Raw genomic sequence first — 19,278 nt, 5'->3', positions numbered from 1 at the left:
GTACAGTAGATCCTTTCCTGGGTTCTCTTCCTTTTTTCACTCATGTTGGGCATCTTCCCTTTCAGACAATTCTATTAAACAAATCAACTATTCAAGCCAAAAATGCACATAAACTTCCTCCATTATTTACGCAGCTTGAACTTGCTGTGCCCTCAAATGCAGATTGGTTTTGTGTGCCTGACAATTGTAGCAAGGACCCCCCTCAGCTGTGTTTACCGTCTGGGGGAGTTTGCAATGTATCTGTTTAGTGTAAAAATCTCTCTTGCCTGTGGTGGACTGGGGGAAGGGAGGCTGGGAGCAGAGAGGCAGTTCAGTCCAGCTGGGAACAACGTGCTGTTCATGTTAACTCTTAATCCCTTTGATCAGAAACAGCTGTTCAGTGGCCCTGGTGAAAGTCCTAAGAGCGCTAGAGGGGTTTTACTCCATTTCTCAAAGCCTGTATACATTCTCCCAGCTCTGATTAAGGCAGATCTAAGAGAGGCATCCCTCTTGAATTGGGAGGGCAGTTTAAATAGTGCTTTCTGGGTCTTGAGCTGGGCTAATGGCCAAGGAGGTAAATGTCTTCATTCAGAGATACTGCCTTATCATCTGCAATGGCAGCATGGCTGTGTGTGGCTTCCCCTCCCTCAGCAAATACACTTGTTTGTATTCGGTGTTTCAGGCAAAGATAGAGATTTTTGACGTGATTGTGTGCTGTTGGTTGTCAGTGTACCTGCTGCTAATGCAGCGAGCAGGCTGGTGGGGCGGGCTCCAGGGCATGGGGTGGAATGTGGCAGAGTAGAGAGTTGGTGAAGCAGTAGCTGCAATCAATACACTCTGCGAGGGCTGTTTGTGAAAGGTGGGGAAGGGAAGTGAAAAAGACACCCAGAGACAGCTGTGTGCTCTTGCTCTTTCACAGACTCCAGTAGAAATGACTCCAGCACCTGTGATCAAAGCTGAGCCCAAAGAAGTGAACCAGTTTCTAAATGTACCAGCAGGTAAGAAAATAGAATCAGCCAGCTGGTACTTAGCCCAGTCGTGCATCCCCTCAATATTACACAGTTCTGGCTGCAAAGCCTCGTCACTCCAAGCCATGCATATAAACACACAAAACAACTCATACACCGAGCCTTACACATACAATAACAACAGGGCAGGCTGAGATGGGTTACCATGGAACCCCTATCTTCATGCAGAATTACCCGTGTTCAGATACAAATGGAATTACTGCATGTACAAATTGCCACATACAGAATTGTTTGCAACTCCTGTGCACAAGAAACTACCTTATAGCTGAAAATATATATGAGAGATCTGAGCATTGAAAACCTCACAGGGACCTTGGAGCTATCCAAAAACAACCATTCAAAAGCCAGGAAATTCAAAATTCAGTTTAATTTGAAAGGAACCCAAATATTTGAAGTCCGAAAATGCACGATTAAGGCGCCATTAAGAACTCTGACTGCCCCAGAGAGACCCAGCCTAATCATGCTCCCACATACAATAGGGCCCACAGGAGTGGGGTCAGCCCTCTAAGCCAGAGCTGAGGCACTTCTCAAGCACCTGGTGACCTGTTGTGATGCCGAGCAACCAGAGCCACTTGGGTGCATTAAGTACCGTGGCAAGTGTGTGAGCCCCTGAAATGCTTTAATAATAATAATGCCTAACTCCCATATAGCACTTTTCATCAAAGTGCACTACAAATGAGGTCAATAGCTTTATTCCCATTTTACAGATGAGGAAACTGAGGCACAGAGTGGTGCTTGTTCCCTGGAGACCTTCCTGTGTTTGAGTGTGTGTGCTGGGAGGCATTTTGGAGCAGTATAGCTGAGCCAGGGCACAACAGACTTTGCATGCTGTTTTGGTTCTTATACCAGCCCATCATTGTGGTATCCGGATACCTTGTAAAGATCCTCAGCATTTTAGCAAACTCCCTAAAGATGGCAGAGCCAGTTCTTTGGAAGCTGGCTCAATTCAGGCATTGCTAATTTGGCACTGCATGCCTTTTGAGACATGCTTTCTAACATCTCTGATTTTGTCCTGGGCACTAGACCTCACCAAGATCCATTAGAGAACTCATTTTGTAACCGAGATTGTAGGGATACTTTAGAAGAAGCTTAAATTATGATGTCACCTACTTATGTCCTACATCTGTCTGAAATACCTGACTCAAATCTAGTAAAAACATTGTCCCTTGGCTGTAGAACAGCAGTGGCATCAGGAAGAGAGCCTGGCAGCCACTGAACAGCATGGTTGGGGCAGGAATGAGTGTGTATTTAGAAATTCTAGGACTCATCCTAGGCCCTGGGCACTTCACCATACTTCCCAACATTTCAAGTGGCTAAAGCGGGCCATCTCCACTGTAGCCACTGAGTCCGTGCCACACTCACTCTCCACCTTCCAGCCTGCGCTGCGGCCCCCCCCCCCCCCCCCGGTGCAGTGTCACTCCTGTCTTTGAGCAACCCTGCAGCCACTGAACATGCCTGATGGGGTTGATCATGTCCAGAAGCAGCTGAAGCTGCTGTCTCTCTGCCTCTGCCCAACCCCCTGCCAATGGTATGCACCGTGTGTAACATGCGTACAGCTGCGGGCGGGCCGGCACCACCGAATGTGGGAAATGTTCTGTTTCAACCAAGACAGGAGTTTTGAGGATCAAATTGGACAGCCATGTGAAATCCAGGCCTGTTGGGCCGTCTGCTTCACACTAATTAAAACTAACAATACTGCTTACAAATATCACACCGCTATAGCACACCTGTTCTTATGAATATCAATAAAACTGTCCTTCTTGCTAACAATGACCTTCGTCAAATTTCACCATATCCCATCTCTTCAGCCTGCCTCTTCCCCAAATGTCTATGAAGAATGGTGGGCCTTGCAGCGTGGCCAGGTTAGCAAATACAGGCCGAGGCAGACGGAACAGGGAGCTATATCCGAGGACTAGAACTCTGTGCAGGGTACCACAGCCAACAATTCCCTCTATTTAAGCCAAGCACATGGCAGCATAAGAACCTCTGCTGACTATAATAGGTGGTTCCAATTCAAGTATTTTTTTGGGAAGCAAGTTCTGGTCCCATCCCCCCCAGCAGGGACCTCATTCCAGTCCCCACTCATACCCCCTCCACAGGGGACCCAGTTCTCCCTCAGCCCAGGGATTTCCCTTCTCTCTTACCCACACAGTGTGTGAGCCAGTGCTACTAGAAGCAGTGGCGGATTAACAAATTTGCCACCCCTAGGCTCTGAAAAAATTGCCGCCCTCCCGCGCCAGCTCACCTCCGCTCCCCCGCGGCAAGCCTGGGAGAGAGGGGGGAGAAGGGGAGTTGTGGCGTGCTCGGGGGATGGCGGCGGTGGAGCGGAGGTGAGCTGGGGCGGGGAGCGGTTCCCTGCCCCCCCCCAAGGGTTAGTCCCCACGCCCGCTGGCCCCAGCTCACCTCCGCTCCGCCTCTGAGCGTGCCGCTACTCGCTTCTCCCTCCCTCCCAGCGCTTTCGCACAGCAAGCCTGGGAGGGAGGTGGAAGGAGGGAAGCGCGGCGCGCCCGGGGGAGGAGGCGGGCCGGGGATTTGGAGAAGGGGCAGAGTTGGGGCGGGGCCGGGGAGGGAGCGAGCAAATTTGCCGCCCCCTCAAATTTGTCGCCCTAGGCCTAGGCCTTGTTGGCCTAGGCGATAATACGCCACTGACTGGGAGTCAAGTTCTCGGGGGACTCCCTTGCAATCTGTTGTATAGGAACAGACTCCCTGTGCCCCAGGTTGCAACACCATTTGGCCTGGCTGTCCCTCCATCTGTACAAGAGGGGCAACAGGGTCAAATTTCAGTGGCATTGCAACAGTACTGATTTAGTATGGGACCACTGCTTAAAAGTGGTCAGGCCACGCCTCCCCATCCCCTCAGTTTTGCAGCCTATGGAACTCTGAGCAAGTGCAAGAGGAGGAAGCATTCACCCCCAACCCCTCCTAATTGGCACCACTGACTGTAGCTGCAGCTGTATCACATGGGGTAAGAGGCACTGCTGAAGTGTCCAACTGCCAAACTTTCTGGGGCTGAATTTTCAAGTGTCCATGATTCTGAATGTCTCAAATTGGACACTCAAAAATTGAAGCACCCAAAATCAGAGCTCCTGAGTGCTCTCAGGGCCCAAACAGAGCACATCATAGCGATGGAATCTCGAAGTGACAAAGGCCTGGATAAGGATGGCTAGCTTGCATCCTTCTTCTTGAGCACCGTTCAAAGAAAGTGACTTGGTGCCCAGGTAGTGCCTGTGGCCAAAAACAGACCTGGCTCCAATAAACGCATTAAGGGCAAATATGGAGAATGTGCTCTCTGTGTGGGGGTCATGGCACAACCTTGGATGGTTCTTCCATTTATTTCCCCCAAGCTACCAACATTGTCTGTGTCTTTCCTGGGTTGAGCCTCAGCTAACTTGCCCTCCTCCAGCCACCAGTGTGCTATGGGCAGTGCTTTCTCTTTCCATCCCTCTCTCATGGAAGCACTTTGCCCTGGTGCTGTCCATGGCCCCACACCTATCCCAGTAGGTTGATGTTGTAGTGATAAACGTGCTCTCCTTACTTCCCATTAGATGACCTGGTGCAGATGCCTCCAACGCCTCCCAGCAGCCATGGCAGTGATAGTGATGGATCCCAGAGTCCGCGGTCCCTGCCTCCCTCCAGCCCAGCCCGGCCAGCTGCTCGCTCTTCCAGTGCAATCTCCACCTCGCCTCTCCTCACAGCACCACACGTAAGGAACTAGAAAGGAGACATCAGAATTCCAGCAGGATACAAGGTCCACCACAACCTACAGTGCAGGGTTCTTTGTGCTCACAGAAGCTGGGAGAATTTACCTGGCTGAAGGTCAAAGGGTGACATTAGTTGTTAGTCTCACTGTTGATAATTTCTGCTCAGTCCCAGGACTGGATAACCAGAGGGGCGCTGCAAATCAGGAGTGAGGTCAATTGGCAGAGCTGGATGGGACCCCAGGCCTGAAGTGGTGAGCGGGGGGGAGTGTTGCAGGTCAGGGTTGAGATATATGTCAGAGAGAGAGTGATGAAAAGAGACTTGCATAGCACCTGCCTGTGACTGCCATGCTCCAGCCAGTATTAGGTTAGTCCTTCACTTTCAGGACCACCAAATTCACTAAAGAACACTTAAGGGAGTTCCTGAGAAGTCACATAGAAGGGACATGTGGTAACTGCTTTTCATGAGCTCTACAACAAATGCCCATAGCCTACAACAGCTTGGGGAGCAGATGTATTAGTGAGCAGAGTGGGAAGCAGCTGGCTGGCTGTGTCACTGGGAACAGGTTCCCGTGGCTGCAGTGAAGACCATTGCCACGGGTATACTTACAGTGAGGGTCCCCTGTTGCAGTGGCTGTGGTGAGGACCTGTGGGGTGGGATTTGTTGCTGATGCTCTGTCTGCCACTGATAGCTTTTGCCTGTGTATTTCAGAAGTTACAAGGGACGTCAGGCCCCCTGCTCTTGACCGAGGAGGAGAAACGCACCCTGATTGCCGAGGGCTACCCCATCCCTACCAAGCTGCCCCTCACCAAAGCAGAGGAGAAAGCACTGAAGAGGGTCAGGAGGAAAATCAAGAATAAGGTCTCTCATTTCATTACATCTTAAGCAAATAGTTTAAATCAGGGCTGGGCAAACTTTTTGGCCAAGGGCCACATTGGGGTTGCAAAACTGGATGGAGGGCCGGGTAGGGAAGGCTGTGCCTCCCCAAACAGCCTGGCCCCTGCCCCCATCTGCCCCCTCCCACTTCCCGCCCCCTGACTGCCCCCCTCAGAACCTCCGACCCATCCAACCCCCCTTGCTCCTTGTCCCCTAATTGCCCCCTCCCGGGACCCCACCCCCTATCCAACCCCCCTGCTCCCAGTCCCCTGACTGCCCCGACATACCCCCGCCCCCTGACAGGCCCCCTGGACCCCATGCCTATCCAACCCCCCCATTCCCAATCCCCTGACCGCCCCCCCCCTCAGAACCTCCGCCCCATTCAACTGCCCCCTGCTCCCTGTCCCCTGACTGCCCCCTGGGGCCTCCCGCCCCTTATACAACCCTCCGGCCCGGCCCACTTACCACTTACCATGCCAAGCAGAGCATGCAGAGCAGCATGTCTGGCTGCCGCACCAGCCGGAGCCAGACACGCTGCCGGTCTGCTCGGCAGAAGCATGCAGCTCCGCTGCCCAGAGCGCTGCCCGCGCAGCGGCGTAGCTCTGTGGGGAAGGGGGGGACAGCGGGGGAGGGGCCAGGGGCTAGCCTCCCCGGCCGGGAGCTCAGGGGCCGGGCAGGACAGTCCCGCGGGCCGGATGTGGCCCACCTCTGGTTTAAATGATTCAGAAACATCAAGTTGCGCAGATGTCATAGCCAGCCACTGTAACCACACCGTCCTATTGCTATTGTTACCCTCACCTCTCCCCCTCCTTCCTATAATCACCTCTTGCAGCTTGTTCCAAAGTATATTGTAAGCTCTTTGGGGCAGGAACCATGTTCTCCTCTATTGTTTGTTCAGCACCCAGCACTAAGGAATCCAAATCCTGAATGGAGCCGCTGGGCACTACCATAACATACATATTCAATCACATAATTGGGTACAGGCTGTGAGATTCCCTGAGCCTCTCAGATTAGCAGGAGCCCCAGGGGGGAGCTGATGAGATCCTGCAGCATGTATTAGTCACCATGGGTGATTCAAAGATGGTTTAGGGCAAGATTCTTTCCAGCCAACCCCATCACGTAGCCACATGAGTCAGTAGGTTTCCGAGTGACCCCAGAGATGCCTGTAGGGGGGGGATGGGGTTCAGGCACATTGCAAAAGAGCTTTGTAACCTTCACATTGGGCAATGCTAAATGTCCCATTCTTGGCTTCCTAAGTGTTTTGTGGCCAGATGTGAATGGCAAGTGTGATAGCCCATTCTGCCTTTGGACAGAAGAAAGCGTGCACAAAGGAAGCAGGCATGTAACAAAACTGGGGGGAGGGCGGAGAAGTGGCTTGAGACTTATAGTGCTGACTCATGTTTGGTACTTCCTCACCTCCCAGATCTCTGCTCAGGAGAGTCGCAGGAAGAAGAAGGAATATGTGGAGTGTCTAGAGAAAAAGTAAGTGTCTTCTCCTCCCTTCTAAGCATCCAAACAAAGGTATTACTGGAGATGAGGGCCACTGGCCTGCATACTGTCACTACTCATCCTGTTTGTGCCATGCTTGGGGCTCTAAAGCCCATCCGGCTGTCCACGCCACATGCCACTTCTGGGGGCTGGAATTCAGCTCTAAGTATTTCCCCCACAGAAATGGCTGCATCAGCCCCAAAGCTCTCTCTCCCAATCCCAGTACTGTAGAGGGATGGTCCAAAACACTACTGCTAGCAAAAGCAACAGCACTGCAATGCTTGGGCTGGCAGCCCTGTTCCGAGGGCTGTTAAGTTAAAAATATTCTTAAAGTATCTGAGATTTCAGTTGGCTCCTTTAATTAATTTCTGTGGCTCAGAGCACAGTCTAGAAGTGGTGACAACCTGTTTGACAGTGGTGAGTCCTCAGCATGCACCCTACTTTGGGGTGTTTGAGGTTTTAGTTCTAAATGTGATTCTCTGTACAAGTGTCAGGTTATTTCATGAGAATTGTATGGGTTTCTTGACACACAGATTTGGTTTGTGCACAGACCCCCCACCCAACCTCCCCCTGCCCCCAGACAGCCTATCAGACCCTTGCAGCACTAGATTATTCCTTAAAAAGCCCACTCACGTCTGCTTGCCTTATTCTGTTTGCCCCCAATATCCCAGGCCTTATGACCCGTTGTTCGGGTAGCATGTTTGGCGAGATGAATGTTTCCATAGTAGAAGCTGCTGTGGTCTGTCTGATCACTAATCAGGGGCTTTGGAGTGCTGATAGCCAGGAAGAAGCTAAGGCCAAGTTTGTTCCCCAAAGTCCCCTTCTTGAGCTTTGGTTTTTTCCTTATAATGTGAGCTAGGGCAACAGGATCTACTTCCCTTCATAGTTCCCAGTTTGGCTGGCTGTCTGTGTTGCGGTTACAAGTTTAAAGTAATGGGACACTATCAGGTTAGAAATAATCTATGCCATGGCCCTGCAATCAGATCCATGCAAGAGACTCCCCGCACTTGTGTGGAGCCCCAAATGGGCCTCTCAGACACAGAAGCCAGTCTGCAAGGATCGAATTTCATGACCAGTATTATAAAATAGTGTCCTTTCCTATGTCATTAATAACACCTGAGATCTTTACAATGGTCAGATTCTTTAAAAGGCCTACTTAACTTTTCACTTTCCTCTCTAAGTGGAGAGGAATGCACCGTGAAAACAGATGAGTCAGTTTCACCTTCTGGCTCTTATGCCCTTATATAATACAGTGTATGTGTGTGTGAACATGTCTCCCTCTGGTGATTAGCCCATATTAAGGATAAAAGTCTACGTCTTACAGCTGATGGGATTGCTTCTCTAGTTTGAGTGGCAGGGTTATGTACTTTCAGTCCTGAAGGTCCTAGGTTCATCCTCACTCCTGGCCATAGTGTCTGTATGTACATGGCTGTTTATTACTCTAGCACTGTGCTGCAATATTTGTGCTACAGTGTAGATTTAAAATTTTAACAAAAAAATGTTCGTTGCAATTTCTAGTGTAACCAAAACATTTTTATTGACCTTAGTTAGTACAAAGCCTACAGTTTGGGCTTAAAAGGTTCAACCTGGCAGTGTCCCTTTAAGCACAATCTTTATATTGAATGGGTAGTTCAGAAACTGGACACGGTCATTTCACATGGTTGTATGTACTGGAAAGTCTTCTGTTTTATTATTGTCACTTCCATGGCCACTATTCTTCCCCCAGCACTGCAGAAATTTCCCTTCAGCTGTTCCCCGTACTTTGCTGGATGCTTTCGCCATAGTAGTTACAGAGAAGAACTTGGAGAAAAGAGAGTGTGTAGGTTCTCCACTGCCCTCCAATGGCTAGAGCTGGTCACATGTTTGAGCCAGGGATTCTCTTTCCCTAATAGGGTGCAGCTAATGCAAATTCTCCTTTAGCTCAGGGGGTAGAGAGGCCAGAATTGTTCTAGTGGAAGGTCCTCTGTTAATGTTTTCCATGGCCCATGGATGTAATTTGCTGATGATGGAGACATCTATGTGGCCTTGCATATGCTACAAATGTAACATGGCTGTAGTAACTCTCCCAGACCCAGTGAGAGTCTCTTCCCAGGTCCGAGTCTTGTAGCCACTTGGCACCATGCGAGTGAAACACTGCGAAGGAATTAATGTGCATTGAAGGGATTCAGTCTTTGCTCTGATCCCTTGATTGTTAGCATCAGCTGAGAACATGTAGCTAGACTGCACATGATCATTTGACTCCTGGAGGTGGGAGCACATCTGCCGGAGGCTGAGGGCACAGGGCTGTTCAGGGGCTGGACTCTGATGGAGGACGGGGTCCAATGTTTGTCTCTTTTTTGCAACGTTTGTAACTAACGGGATTTGGGTTTTATTCCTGCAGAGTTGAGACTTTCACATCTGAAAACAATGAACTGTGGAAAAAAGTGGAGACCTTAGAAAATGCAAACAGGTGAGAGAAGCCAACCCCGATCTCTTCTGGGGTGGGCTGCCAAGAAGGGAGGCCAGGGGAGTGCTTGGAAGGAAAGGCAAGGCAACCCTCCCCCAATTCCTGGCAGAGTCTGGGCTGCTCAGCAGGGCCTGGTTCCCCTCCAACGGCAGCAGCAATTCAGCTGGGTTTGGTTAGAGAGTGTGGAATGTTTGTGTTGGGTCAGCCAGGCAGGGGCTGTCAGCAGAGAAAGGGAAGGAGCAAGGGAGCTTTCTGCCTCCCTTCCTTCCTCTCCTCTCCCCACAGCCCAGAATCCTTCTCCGGATTCTGACTGCCACTCAAACCCCTCCACTCTTCTCCTTGTCTCCATGGAAGCTCCCATGCAGGAGGCCCCAGAAGGCATGACACCCATCTCTCAACCCCCTTGCTCTGCTCTCCGAAGCACAGAGGGCTTGGGAGAAGGCCTGGGAGAAGACAAGGGCATAAGATACCAGTTTGGGATTTCCCTAGAAGAAAGAGCTAGGTTTACAAGGTGACTGGACAGACTCTAGGAACTTTCTCCTCATCTGACATGGGCATAGGTCCTATCTAACCCAAAGCAGCTCTCTCCAAACCTGACACCAGTGCAGACCCTGTTATCCCCTGCAGCCTGAGGGGGCCCTCTCGGTGTCTGCCACCCATGCAGATCCCATTATATCTCCCCCGTTCCCCCAAACCTGTGGGAGCTTCCTCCTTGTCTGACACTGGCACAGCTGCTTGCCCAAGGGAGTAAGTCTCTCCTCTCAGCCCTAAAGCAGGCCCTTGGCTTCCTGGGCTGAAAATCTGGAGAGCGCGTGGGGTCTCAGTGCTTGGAGCTGGCAGCCTCTCCACCCCAGGAATTTGTTTCCTTTGAATCTATAACATGGAAGGCACATACACATGCCATAGAAATAGGAAGCGGCACTTGGAATTGGAGTTAGCTCGGCCTCCTTTCCCTGTGCATGTGTGGCAGAGCAAGAGCAGAGTCAGCAGCTAGGGACTGCCAGAAGTTTGGGGTGAGTAGGGAGGGCTCTCCTTAACGTATTCCTATGCACATGTTCCCTTTGTTCTGAATTCACAACCTCCTGCACATGCACTTAGATACACTCCTCACAGCCGCACAGGCTCTGGCAGCTGCACATGGGGATTCCTTTCATCCATGAGCCTTCGGTCAATGGGACAGGAACTGACCGGTGACCCTATTAACCAAACCCATCTTCCCACTTGACCCCACCACCATGATTGGAGCTCGCCAGGGGCCATTGTCCTCCCTGACCTCGCTCTGAGGCTCTTTGTCAGATTCTTTTTCTCTGATCCCCTGACGCTGAGGCTCTGACTCCAGCTTCCAGGTCAGATGCTGCTCTTTAGAGACCCCGTCCCCGGAGATGTCAGACAAATGCCTTCCCAGCTTTCAATTGGTGTTTAACTTTTGTAATCTCATAGATGGTTGTGGCCTGCCACCTGCTGGAAAGATTGTGAACGGCAGCCCATCCCTCCCTTCCCAGCACAACCCCTGAATTTCCTCCATCTGTGCTTTTGAGAAGCAGCCAGGAGCAGAAGCAGCATTGTCAATCCCAAGCATTCAAAAGTCATGAGTCAGGATCCCATATTCATGTGATTGGCTTAAAAATCATGAGTTGTTACAAAATAAGAAACACTGAGTTAATTTTATCAGCCTTGTAAGCCTGTAGAGGTCATGTTTTCCACTTTCCTCTATGGCCATGCGGGCTGGAAACTAACTTTTAAAACATATGAAATCTAAGATTCTCCTGGAATCACCTGACTCCAGGAGCTGGGGCTTTAAGAAAAACACCAACTACCACAAGACTTGCAATAAGATTGCAAGAGTTGGCAATGCTGCAGAGGGGAAATTACTAGGCTATTTGTAACAAGAAAATCTGGGCCTCCTGGCTACAGAGCCCAAGGCTCACTAATGCTCCTTGCAGCCTCCCCCTCCCCTCCCCCCCCCCCCAGAAAATTCCTTTGCCATGCCAGCTAAACAGTTCTGCTCTTTAGTAATATGTTCAGAACTGGGGGGCGGGTACATGTGAGGTAATTTAAACAAGACAGTAAGCCTGCTATGTGTCAGCCAGGGCAACCAGAGGAGGAATTACTCACTCAGCTCTACATTTGGCTTTGCCCACAGCCCCCTGCAGCGCCTGCCAAGAGAGATGAAGTTGAAACGGATCACATTTTATTTTTGCTTCCCTCTCAGCCTTATGCTCCAGGGGGTGTGGGTAGTGCTCTGGGATGTGCCCCCCAAGGCAGGCCGTTAATCCGGTTTGGGCCAGACAGCCCTCATTTTCTAGGGTTTGTCCCCTGTCCGGTACTGAGACAAAACCAGATGTGGGTTTGTCTGGCTTCACAGATGAGGGACGCCATTTTGAACAGCGTGCTGCCCTGCCCCTGCCGGCGTGAGGTCACACCACAGGGGGCGGGGTCATGCCGTTCCCAGAAGTACTGGAATCTCCTGTATTGTGGGGTTGTGGCAGTGGCCATACCATGCACCCCACCCTGGGTATTGGATGTATCTGGGCAGCCTGGACTGGAGTCCAGTTCTGGCTAAATCTGATTGTGGGAGATCAGGGCAGAGGGGGTTTATGTGGCACCAGGAGAAGAGGTGTCCTTCGCCCATTATTGGCCTCCTTTCAGCTCCATTATTGCCTCCATCACTATCACCTTCATTTCTCTGCTTCCCAGGCCTATCTGGTGGGAGGACTTGGAGAAGTGAAGGAGCTCTTCTCATTCAGAGAAAAGCTGAGGTGGACATTGAAGAGTCCACCTTCAGTCTCATATCCCTCGGTGAGCGTTCCCTCTTCATTGTGGTTGTATTCTCTCCTAGGACTCTGCTCCAGCAATTACAGAAGCTCCAGGCCCTAGTGGCTGGGAAGGTCTCCAGACCATATAAAATGGCTTCCACACAGACCGGAACCTGCCTAATGGTATGTGCCTCAGGCCCTCCATTCTATATTGGCCATGATTCCTTTTGCACCTTTATCCATCACCCTATTCCCAGACAAGCCAGGGATTGTTCTCTATAGCATGCTTCCAGCCTTGAATAACTAGTGGATACTATGCCAGTGTCCAACAAAAAGAGGGGCTTTATTTAGGCTAATTATTTCCTTGGAATAAAGGGGGGAAATCAAGCACACAGCCCTCTCTCCAAGGATCCTCAGCATATTTCTCGGACCCCAGAAGAGCCTCTTCTCTGTTTCACTGCTTTATATTCCCCACCTTTGAGGCCAAATATAGGAATTGCCAGACCAGATTGGACCAAGGGTCCCTCTAGTCCACTGTCCCACCTCCGACAGTGGCCAGTGCTAGATGTTTCAGAAGAAGGTGTAAGAAACCCTGCTGTAGGCAGTTCTGATGAAATAACCTGTCCACAGGGGAAGTTTATGCACTGAAGCAGGAGGGTTTATACCTGTACTGTATTTTTTATCCCCTCTAATGTCAGTGTGGATGTTCTCATTAACCATAAATGCCTGATCCTTTTTATAAATCCTACTAAGCTCTTAGCCTCAGATAGCTTGTGGCAGGAGTCCCACAAATTAATTCTGCACTGTTTAAAAATCATTCCCTTTTACCTGTTCTAACTCTGTTGCCTTTCAGTTTCATTGAATTCCCCCTAGTTCTTTTATTATGAGAAAGGATAAACCGGAGTGTCTGATCTACCTTCTCTGCACCATTCATTATTTAACTCTCTCTTGCCCCTTATTTGTATCCTCTCTAATTTAGCAATCCCATTCTTTTCAATCTCTCCTCATACAGAGTCTCTCCAGGCCTTCACTCATTCTCATTGCCCATCTCTGAACCCCCCTACAGCTCCTATTTCATTTTTTGAGAGTGGGTGACCAGAACTGAGCATAGTGTCCCTGGTGAGAGTATGCCATTATAATGGCATTATAATATTTTCTATCTCATTTGTCATGCAAACAGCCTTTTCTTTGCTTTTTGTCAACCACTGCACATCAAGCAAAAGCTGTAATTGAGCTCTGACAATGGTGCCCAGATCTTTTCTCCTGTATGGTTCTAGTTAATGCTTAATGCAGCAAGATGTATGAATAGTTCAAATTATTCCTTCCGACGTGCATTATCTTGTATTTCTCGACAGTGAATTTTATCCAGTATTGTGCTGCCTATTCATCTAACTTCGTTAAATTCCTCTGAAATACCTCAAAGTCTGCTCTAGCCTGCACTAACCACATCATTTTGTGCTACCTCCTTGTTTGCTCTTTTCACAGATCGTTGGTAGATTCATTCAACACCACAAGTCCTAAAATGGACACACAGGCCATGCCACTATTAATCTTTGGCCAGGAGGAAAATTGACTTATTTATTTGTACTTTCTGTTTTTTTGCCTCTTGGATAGTTCCTGGTCCATGACAGATCTTTACCTCTCATCTTGTGACATCTAGAGTAATTTTCTTAATAGCTTCTTGTGCAGGACTTTGTCAAAAGTTCTTTTGAAAATCCAAATAAAGAAATCAGTTCTCCTTTATCCACCCCTTTGTTGACAGAGCCATCAAATTCTAGTAGATTGGGAGGCTACACTTTTCTTACAGAAGTTGTGCTGATTTCTTCCTAGTACATCAGGTGTTTCCAAATTTATTTTTAATCTGCTTCAAGACACTTGGTACTGAAGTGAGCCTGTAATTCCTAGCATCTCCCCTTTTTACAGTTAGATAAAACATTTGCTAATCTCCAGGGCTCCCATGTAGGAGAAGATTTTAATGAGAGATTGCATACTTTTGTTAGCAGCTCAGCCACTTCATTTTTAAATTCCTTCAGAACCATTGGATGTAAACTGTGTATCTGGGCCTAGTACCTCATTGCTCCTTCATGTATCTGTTTCTTCCTGGACCTCCTCAATCTCTGACAACTCTTCATCTTTATTGCCTGGAAATGGTAGGTCTGGGACAGGTATCTCCCAGCTGTGCTATAAACTAATGCAAATAAATATATTAGCTTCTCAGCAATGTCTTATTTTCCTTAGTTGCTGCCTTCACTCCATGGCAGTCCAGCAGATGTACCAGTTCTCTCACAGGCTTCTGGTATATTTCAATAATTTGTTATTTGTTTTTCTGTCTTTGGCTATTTGCTCTTTGTAGTCCCTCTTTGCCCTCCCAATTTCCATCTTCCATTTCACCTCCCCTCATTTATGCTCCTCTCTGCTGGCTTCATTAGGGTTGAATTTCCATTTTCTGAAGGATATCTTTTTTGGCTCAAATAATCTCTTAAATCTTTGGGTTTACCCATTCTGGGTTGTTCCCCCCCCCCATTTTCCTGAGTTGGTGAGGGGCCTGAGTGCCTTTGTGTGCATAAGTAGCCTCCACGCAGAGAGAGTAGCCTTCATGTTGAGTTTAACTAATTTCATTTCCTCACTTTTGACTATAGGAGCTTTTGTTGGACCAGCGTCTCCTTTTTTGAAATCCCCCTTTCCAAAGTGTAGTGTCACTGTGCTAGAATTTGGTACCCTTCATTATACTGTGGTTACTTGGTCACTCAGCTATTGTTTCTCGATGAACCGATTTCTGTGTGTTACTTAGGACTGAATTAAAAATCTTTCCTCTTTTGTGCTCTAGAACTAGCTGTTCCAAAAAGCACTCGCTTAAGGTGTCAAGAAATTGCTTCTCTAGACTTTGTCCTGATGTGACACTTGACTAATTTATACGTGGGTAGTAGAAATCACTCATTATTGTTTTTTACTAGGCTATGTTGCCTCCTTGATCTTTCCAGCACTGTGCAATCAATATCTTTGGCCTGAGCTGGAGCTTGGTAGTATAACACTACTAGTCCATTTGTATTCTCGTGACATGGGATTTGTATCCACACAGATTCTTACTCTGAATTATCACCCTAGATACTATAGAACCTCAAGTACACTGTTCCCCCACCCACCCCTTGTGAGCTAATCTGTCCCCCCTGTATAGTGATAGATCAGTATTACAATAGCCTATTGATTTTCATCATTCTACTATGCTTCAATAATTCTAGTTATGTCAAGATCTTCTTCCACTGCCAGACATGCTCATTCACCTATTCGTGCTTTTCATCTTCTCACATTCGTATAGACACCGATAGTTTTTATTTTTGACCATTTGCCTGTTTTTATGTAACTCCTTAATCTGAATTCTGATAAATCAACAGGATGTCTGATCTCAGGCTGGTCCAGTTCATCAGTCATTTCGGTCCTGTCCTTTACTGGATGCAGGGATACCTTTATTTAGCTGACATCCTTAGCAAATGTATTTGGCCTGAGTGCTCCTCAGCACCTGTTGGCTTTCTCCTCCTGGCTCCTGCTTTAAACGATGCCCCCAAACTGTATTCATTGTCTGTACCAGCAGTCTGGCTCCACCTCTTAGGTGTAGGCTCCTCTTTCCCAAACGGTTGTCTAGTGAATCTAACCCCCTTCTCTTTATACCATCTCCCACCCATGCAATGAGACTCTGAAGTTGCCTGTCTAGCTGGCCCTGCACATGGAGCAGGCAGTATTTCAGAGAAAGCAAAAGTAGAGGACAACAGACTTAATCCTTTCTCCTGATAATCTAAAATGAGCAGAGTGAGTGACCCAGCTGTCAATCTGAGCAGATGGTCTCCCACTGCTGGGGGTTTGTGTGCTGGGATCACAGCATTGTCTTGTGGCTGGCAGCGCTGATGGTTTTTTAATGTCTCACCCCCAGGTACTGGTGCTGTGCTTTGTTCTGGTCCTGGGATCCATGATGCCATGTCTCCCAGAATTCTCCTCCACATCACAGACAGTGAAAGCAGCTCCGGCACCAGACATTTATACAACCAGTAAAAGTGAGTCCGACATGACACATTCCTCTAATCCCCTGGAAGTGCTCCCAACTCCTCTCCTCTTGATAGATATACAGCAGGGAGAGCTGTCTCACAACAGTGCCCTGTCTATGCCTGCCTGGGCCCTGCCAGGGAGAGCTGTCTCACAGCAGTGTCCTGTCTATAGGCACCGACTCTGTGGGTGCTGGGGGGCTGGAGCACCCACAGGAAATAATTAGTGGGTGCTCCACTCCCACTGGCAGACAAGCTTCCTGCGCCCCCACCCCCTCCTTGCCGCCTCCTCCTCCCCCCCCCGAGCGCGCCGTGTCCCTGCTCCTCCCCCTCCCTCCCAGCACTTCCCTCCCACCGCCTAACAGTTGTTTGGCAGCGCTTAGGACTTTCTGGGAGGAAGGGGGGAGGAGCACGGATGCAGCGTGCTCAGGGGAGGAGGCGGAGAAGAGGCAGGGCAGGGGCGGGGACTTGGGGGAAGGGGGTGGAATGGGGGTGGGGTGAGGGCAGTGCAGGGGCAGGGCCAGGGGGGCGGGCGAGCACCCACTGGGCAGAGGGGAAGTCGGCGCCTCTGGCACTGTCTGTGCCTGCCTGGCCCTGCCAGGGAGAGCTGTCTCACAGCAGTGCCCTTCTCCATTTGCCATTGTACCAAAACATGACAGATGCTAAAAGACAGAATGGGAGAAGAAAATCACGGATTCGTCTCCATTCCCCACAGAGCAGGCTGAGTGTACTCCAGGGACACTGTGTATGTACGTAGGTGTTGGGCTCAGGCAGCTGAAGTGGGACAGGCTGTGTTGGAGTGTGTGGCTTACAATGTGCTGGGGTGACTGTGCTGGACGGCTTATGCCCCTGGGTTTTGCTCCTGTTCTCAGCATTTTAATGGTGCTCTCTCCATTTACAGTTCAGTCGCGGAGCCTCCTGTTCTATGACGAGGGCGCTGGCTCCGTAGAGGAGGGCTACAGCTCCTTCCTCCCTGTGGAGCATCCTGTGGGCCGGGAGACGGATGAAGGGCAATCTGAGGAGAGGAGGCCTCAGGAGCGCATACTGGGCCACCTGGCCAGGGCCCATGAGACAGCCAAGTACCTGAGCAAATCCCAGCTGGGGGGCCCGGACCAGAACCAAACTGACCCAACTCTGACTCACCTCAAAGAGCAGATCCAGGAGAGGTAAGCAGGCTGGAAACGCCTCTCCCTGCCCCGCCTACTCCAGGGCCTTTGTCTCCAAGCCCCCAAAGGGCGGAGTGTGAGAGGGGGAGAGCATCAGAGTAACCCTGTGCCCCCAGCAAGGGGAGCTCTTTGACATAAGGCTCGGAGCTGGCAGGATAGACGAGCTCCCTTCCTATTTCTATCTCCTGGGAGTGCACTAATCCAGGCACTGTGGCTGCAGGGGGCTGCTCCCTGCAGGGAACAGAGGACCACATGAGGCTCCATGGATCAAAAGAGTGGGGACCACAAGTGGGTTTAGAAAGTGGAGTTGCTCTGGCATAGCGACCAGTAGACACGAGGGGGCTGGATGGCTAAAGGGTTCCAACATTTGCAGGCTGGTCAGTGCCCAGGTGCAATGGGCTGGGACTGGGAGACTCCATCCTGATCAGTACAAACCAGTACCCACAGCAAAAGACACCCCCTCTTATTTGGCCCTCTTTGTTCCCATTGTAGATAGTCTGAGCAGTGAGGCCATCACCGAAAGGGGCAGAGATGGGACTGAAGTTTCCTCTTACTCCTCACCCTGCTGGGCAGAAGGGCAGATCAGCTAGGTGCAGATCAGTGAGTGGGTGGGGAATAAAGGGAGAGGAAAAAGGGATCCTAGAGGAGTTCTCTGCTCCCAAAACTGAAATAAGGGGAGGTATGAAATTAACTCTCCTGGGATTGTGGAAAGAAGTGGGCCCAGTTGGTGGGAAAGAAAATGCTGCCCTCCCTTGGCTAGGGTTGGAGCAGTGCCCATGGCTGGGAATAGATGGTAAACGCAGCAAATCTGATTGCTGTCTTTTCTTTCCCGCAGGGAGGCACGCTCCAGTGACGCAGCTGAATCTTTGTAGCAGTTGCCGAACCTCAAGGCCTCGTCCCTCTGGATGCAGACTCCCCTCCTCGCTGAGTGATTGAGGGGACTTGGTGGGAGAGGACACTGCATTCAGACACTCCCATGCTGGTCTTGGGTTCAGCCTGTCACTTCCGCACAGCCCATGTTAGTGCTGATCTCTCGGATGAGATTCACAGTGACTGCCAGAACCAGGGATTGTGTCTGCCCAAGCCCTTCTCTCCTCCCCGTGTGAGCATTGCCTCACCAGTGTGTGTTCACCCTGTTGCTGGGCTGGAGGAGGAGGAGATCTGTATGTGACCTCAGAGGTATCCAACTCATTCCCCAAAGCCTCCAGATTCAGGGGGCAGTGCCCAATTCTGTACCCCTTGCTCATATCAGATGCACCTGAAGGAAAGAGAGCTAAGTTTATTGCCTAGATGAGAGGCTATGGCCATGGTAACTTTGGGGTTAGTCTCCCAGAGAATTTGGGAGTGAGATAATTTCCTCCCCTCACTCCATGGTTAATATGCTTCTGCCTCAGCTGAGAGAAGACCTACCTTGATCTAGTTGTCTCTTGATGGATTGCCCACATAACTTCCATTCTGATCATCTGCAGAGATCAGTGCACAGATTTTGTGGGGAAGACCCCAAACTCTGATAAATAGACTTAAAATTCAGTCTGCAGCTCTTGGGGAAACCAGAGCTCCCTAAGACAGAGCATGATCCTCCCTGCCCACTCCCCACAGACCCTTCCTTATGGAACGAAGTTCTCCGTCGTGTGATGGTGGGGCCCCAGTATCCACAATAAATGGAATAAATGAGGGTCACCAAAGAGAGCTGTGGGTCTCCACTCTCTAGATGCTGGCACCAAAGTTACCAGGCTCTTCACCCCTTTAACTCCAGGACTTGCTGAATCTGGTGTTGAAACTGTCTTATCTCTAGCTCTGTGTCAG

The 19,278-nt window shown here is 49.9% G+C and overlaps 1 protein-coding gene across 1 annotated transcript in view; it reads left to right on the top strand.

The window, feature by feature from the left end:
* Window positions 1–18,344, top strand: part of CREB3L1 (cAMP responsive element binding protein 3 like 1) — a 60,298-nt gene extending 41,954 nt beyond the window's left edge. The window contains exons 4-12 of the mRNA XM_065404107.1: window positions 899–977; window positions 4,553–4,710; window positions 5,418–5,567; window positions 7,006–7,064; window positions 9,451–9,519; window positions 12,356–12,455; window positions 16,198–16,318; window positions 17,208–17,472; window positions 18,308–18,344. Of these exons, the coding sequence (XP_065260179.1) occupies window positions 899–977; window positions 4,553–4,710; window positions 5,418–5,567; window positions 7,006–7,064; window positions 9,451–9,519; window positions 12,356–12,455; window positions 16,198–16,318; window positions 17,208–17,472; window positions 18,308–18,344 (1,038 nt within the window). The remainder of the gene's footprint in view (window positions 1–898; window positions 978–4,552; window positions 4,711–5,417; window positions 5,568–7,005; window positions 7,065–9,450; window positions 9,520–12,355; window positions 12,456–16,197; window positions 16,319–17,207; window positions 17,473–18,307) is intronic.
* The last annotated feature ends 934 nt before the right edge of the window (window positions 18,345–19,278 follow it).

The sequence above is a fragment of the Emys orbicularis genome, chromosome 4 (genome assembly GCF_028017835.1).
Source record: "Emys orbicularis isolate rEmyOrb1 chromosome 4, rEmyOrb1.hap1, whole genome shotgun sequence".
Lineage (NCBI taxonomy): Eukaryota > Metazoa > Chordata > Testudines > Emydidae > Emys > Emys orbicularis.
The sequence above is the reverse complement of the archived record's forward strand: the minus strand, read 5'-3'. Positions and strand labels throughout refer to the sequence as shown.